Source organism: Corapipo altera, unplaced genomic scaffold (genome assembly GCF_003945725.1).
Source record: "Corapipo altera isolate COAL_440 unplaced genomic scaffold, ASM394572v1 355, whole genome shotgun sequence".
Lineage (NCBI taxonomy): Eukaryota > Metazoa > Chordata > Aves > Passeriformes > Pipridae > Corapipo > Corapipo altera.
The window spans coordinates 1-4,575 of NW_020885605.1; the positions used below are offsets into that span (position 1 = coordinate 1).

Consider the following 4,575-nt stretch of genomic DNA (forward strand, 5'->3'; position numbering starts at 1 on the left):
CACCCAGCAGAATTAATGATATCGTCATCTCTTCCAACAAACCAGACATATCCCTCTTCATCCATAATCGCCCTGTCCCCAGTGACATAAAAATTTCCACGCACAGAGGCAGCAGTTTTCTCTGGATTATCCTGACAACAGTCAAAAAAGGTATCTGATTGTTAGTGAAACATAACACATCGACTTTGCAGTGGTGCTAAAAACGAACCAGAAAATTGTTCTCAAAATGAGTTTGTTCAATACTATTGTGTGACTTCAACTGAAAGAAACAGAGCCATGTCAAATAGCAGTTTGGTGGTAGAAATATGTGAGAGGGGGGAAAGATTAGAGTGTTACAGAGAAAAGGCTGTGCTGTATCTAAATTCCCATCCATCACAGCAAATGACTAAAATGTGTAGACCCCTGTCTTCAGGGAAATGATTTTTCCTTGCAGGGGGTTGCCACAATGACCTCCTGTCTATGGAAAATTTTTACCTTTAACTGTCAAGACCAAAACTCAAATGAGGTGACCTTCAGAAAAAAATTTCATTCTCTACATTGACCTGTAGGTTACACAGGAAAAACATGTTGACAACAGACATAGAACCTGAACATAAAACCTGAAGTAACGATATTGAACCTAAAGAAGTTTTTTATCACACAGTGAGCAATTACGTTAGACAAGTGGTTGTTTGAGGATGCTGCAAATATCCAAGTATTATTTGGATTCACAAGAGGATTAAACACAAAGATAGGTCCTCCAAAGCTTATTCAATATGATACTTCAAATGCAGTGGACAATAGGTTTGCCTGATTCTACTCTTTTCTTAAGAACATCCTGCACCTCAGCACCACCACACAACCAATCAGGCTCAAAGTCCTCAAGTAACCTAGTGAGACCTTCTGAAGATCCTGGATGAAATCCTGCTCCTGGCATAAAGGAACAGAACTTTGCTCTGGGTCTCCCCTGAGTTTCTCAGCAGGCACAGACACAGCAGCTCAGGCTCACCAGGTACTCAGAGAACAGACAGAAGGGCCGTGTCGGCTGGATTCGGACAGCAATGCTGCCCTCTTCTCCTGCAGGCAAAACAGCCCCGTGGTCATCTATGATCTGCAGAAAGGACACATCATTATTCCTTTGGTTAGCTCAGAGGAATGAATCTCTGTGTGTTCCAGCACAGTGCAGGACAGAGAAGGGACAGAGACAGCATTCCTTCCTCATTTACCCCCAACTGCAACATATCGACGTACCTGCACATCAAAAGGGGGAACAGCTTTTCCCAAAGAGCCAGGTTTAATTTTCATTCCTTTCATGTTGGCACAGATTGTCACCTGGGTAATAGATTTTAATTTAAAAATTTTTTTGCAACATCTTGTAAATTTTATTATTGTTTGCATTAGGCAGGACATGTCTTTGTGACTTTGTTGTGGCAAGGGCTGAATCAGGACCAAAGTACTGTGGTTCTTGAGAACATCAGAGAGGGTCTGAGAGGCATTTCAGGTCAGATCTGTGGAATGAGGTTGGTTGTGCTCAATCTGAGCCAGTGGGTTCGTCTGCAAACACTTGACTTTGCAAGAAAGCAGATGCGAAATTATTACAGATCTTATTTCAGTAATTTAGGACCATTTCAAGGGTAGGATGAGAGAATGCCTGACATCTGACTCTTAACAGCTTTGTTAGTGTTCACTTCCAGAGAAGTCTGGGATGTGAGCTGGTTTAATATTTTTCATTAAAACCTCAGACAGGCCAAATTTATAGCCAGAGCAAATTATTCTTTTTAGTTTTGCCTTTGATGTAAAGATGATGACAGGATCACTTAGAACTTATTTTATCTGAGGTGTTTCTGGCATGGTGCTTACAGGGATCTGAACCATTAAAATATGCAGCTGCTGATTCTGAAACTATATAATCATAATCATAAAAAGTCTTTAAAAAAAATACGAAGGATTCTCACCTTTTCCATTGATTTATCAAGGACATTGTGACTCTGGTGTAGTTACCTTTGAAAGGGCATACTGCAAGAATTAATGGAAACGTACTGTTTCAGTCTGGCCATAACCTTCATGGATATCCACTCCTGTCTGGGATTTCCACTTTGCCATCATTTCAGGATTGAGTGGTTCCCCTGCAGATATGCAGTGTTTCAGACTCATGATCTTGTACCTTTAGAGGAATAGCAAATGAAATAATTTTTTTAACTCTTGAAGAGAGCAGTGAATGGTCTTAACCAAACAGCCTCCCCTGGCTTTCCAGGTACACCTAAAGCTGAGGGTAAGGCTGAATAGGAACACACATCCTGAGTTTTCTCTTCAACCTGTGTTGGCTTCTGCCAGGATGAAAGACCTATGTGAGAAGAGTAAGTACCTTACTGAAGATGTGAAAACTCCTTACAAACCACTTCTCACAACCTGAGTATTTTACAGAGTAACAAACTGGTGGGAACAGCTGCCAAATAACTCTCAGCACGTGAAACTCCTCTTACTGCTCATTTCATTCTCAGGTATAGGAGAACAACTTCACTACACTCCAGTAATTCCCTGATCCAATGCTGCCTGAAACTTGACATAAGTTTAAATCACGAACTGTAAGTTCAGAGGAAGTAACAACTTAAAAAGATTTCACTTGTTCCCTCTGTGCTGTCTTTTCAAAGACCCAGCCTGAAGCCTGAGTGGCCCATGGTGTGACTAGTTATTCTCATATTTCAGAACACAGCTCTCTTTCCTGAGAGCACTCTTCCTAATTAGATTCCCTTTAACTGAAAAAAAAAATAATTAGAAATAAGGAACTTGAGGAACTAAGCATCCAGAGGTGTCACAGCATTATATCCCAGCCTCCCTCCTACCCCTGCGGTACCTGCTCAGATCGTGTTGGACCAGCATGCGATAGGCAGTGGGGGCAGTGCAGAAGGTAGTGATGGGGTATCTTGAGAGAGTCTAGAAAAAGAGAAAGTTATTTTGTAGAAAGAAAATGTAATGGTGGGTCCCACTGCTGTAGAACACACAGAACTTTCTGTCTAACAGAAGTCACATATGTAAATGAAAGACCACTGAGTGCAGTAGTTCCAATTAAGATTGTTTTGTGCTTTCCAAGGTGTCCATGTCCCAGGCCCAAGCCTAAGTGGTGATAGGGAACTAGACCAAAGTTTTTCCAGATTTGTTCTTGGGAAAGTGAGGGTCCCCACCCCACACAAGAGGGCAGGGTTGAGGAGAATTGGCCAGCTTACTAGTTTTGAGAAATGGCTGAGAGAAGGAACAGGCATTCTGGCAACTCTGGATGGCTTGAGAAATGGATTACTAACCTCTGCAATAACTGCTGGTTTAAATTGTGGCATGTAGTGTACAAAGACACAAGATCCACAAATCCATGGTGCAAAAACACTGCCCCAAGCTGCTTTTGCCCATCCAGTATCAGAGGTATTCCACATTATATCTGAAGGAGTCAAGTTCATCCAACGCCTGGTGATAAAGAAGAGATGAAAAAAATGCTACATGGAGTGTGAGAGACTTGGGCACAGTTCACAGCAGAATTCAAGGACAGGGCAGGATGCTTCCATTGGAAGATGTGGAGTCAGCAGGCAGGGCTCTGTAGAAAGTTTGTAAGAGTCAAAAAGGGACACTCCTTTTTTCTCCTCTGCAGTCTGAGAGACAGAACACTGCACACTCAAGTGAGTCTGCAAGAGGGTTTTAATATGGAGGGTTTCACTGTGAAAGGGAAAAGATGAGGAAGAGGCAAGATCCTACAGTCATTGAAGGCCTACATTTACTGGAGTTTTACAGTCACATTTTCAATGTAATAGGGATCATGTCACTTAATGAGGACACTGAGAGCAACTCCAAGGTAATACCTGCCACCAGATACAAGTCCAATGCCATAACTGCTGTGGGACTGCACCACCATTTTTGGAAAGCCTGTAGTTCCACTTGTAAAATAGATCAGCATTGGGTCTTGACTTCTTGTCTTGACACATTTATGGTCAGCAGATGCCACCCTTCAGAAGAAAAAGTATATTATAGTCACTATACGCATTTTTCCACCAAGGAATCTGTATTTCTAAGGTTTAGGAGTTAAACAGGAAAACAGCCCCAAACTGCATACAGATCTCACTAAAGAAACAGATGCATCAGATACCACAGGAAAGAGATAGAGAACACATTTTGGCTGTCACAATTGCACTCTGAATCACAAGGCTCCTGAGTGAGGAGATGGTGAAGGACCTGAACTTAGGTCCCCAAACCTTTGTTGGACAAATCTGTACTTAATACAGTGCAATAATAATGCAGTGAGTTGACAGGAGGATGCAAAAACGTAACTTATTTCTGTTATGGAAATGAACCCCAAAACTCAGCAATGTCACCTGACTGGTACAGCCTCCTTCCCCTCTCAGGCATGAAGGTCAAACAACTGGATACTCACGCCACGAGTTCTTTGAGGTTCAGCCACCCATCCCTGCTCCCTTTGCCTACAATTAGTTTACTTTTCAGAAACTGGCTGTCAGGCACAACAGATTCCACTGCAGGTGCCAGTGTGTCACTGGTAATGATGCACTTGGCCTTTGAAGCCTGGAGTCGGTATAAGATGTCTTTGGCTGTTAGTTG

The 4,575-nt window shown here is 42.3% G+C and overlaps 1 protein-coding gene across 1 annotated transcript in view; it reads right to left on the reverse strand.

Moving 5' to 3' along the window:
• Positions 1-5: 5 nt before the first annotated feature.
• The window catches only part of LOC113940668 (acyl-coenzyme A synthetase ACSM3, mitochondrial-like), a gene marked incomplete at its 3' end in the record, with an annotated part of 7,704 nt that continues 3,134 nt past the window's right edge, over positions 6-4,575 (reverse strand). The window contains exons 3-10 of the mRNA XM_027631805.1: positions 4,394-4,575; positions 3,825-3,968; positions 3,279-3,435; positions 2,834-2,913; positions 2,020-2,143; positions 1,231-1,311; positions 989-1,090; positions 6-131 (exon numbers count right to left, since the gene is read on the reverse strand). The exon at positions 4,394-4,575 is cut by the window's right edge and continues 210 nt beyond it. Coding sequence (XP_027487606.1) covers positions 6-131; positions 989-1,090; positions 1,231-1,311; positions 2,020-2,143; positions 2,834-2,913; positions 3,279-3,435; positions 3,825-3,968; positions 4,394-4,575 — 996 coding nt within the window. The remainder of the gene's footprint in view (positions 132-988; positions 1,091-1,230; positions 1,312-2,019; positions 2,144-2,833; positions 2,914-3,278; positions 3,436-3,824; positions 3,969-4,393) is intronic.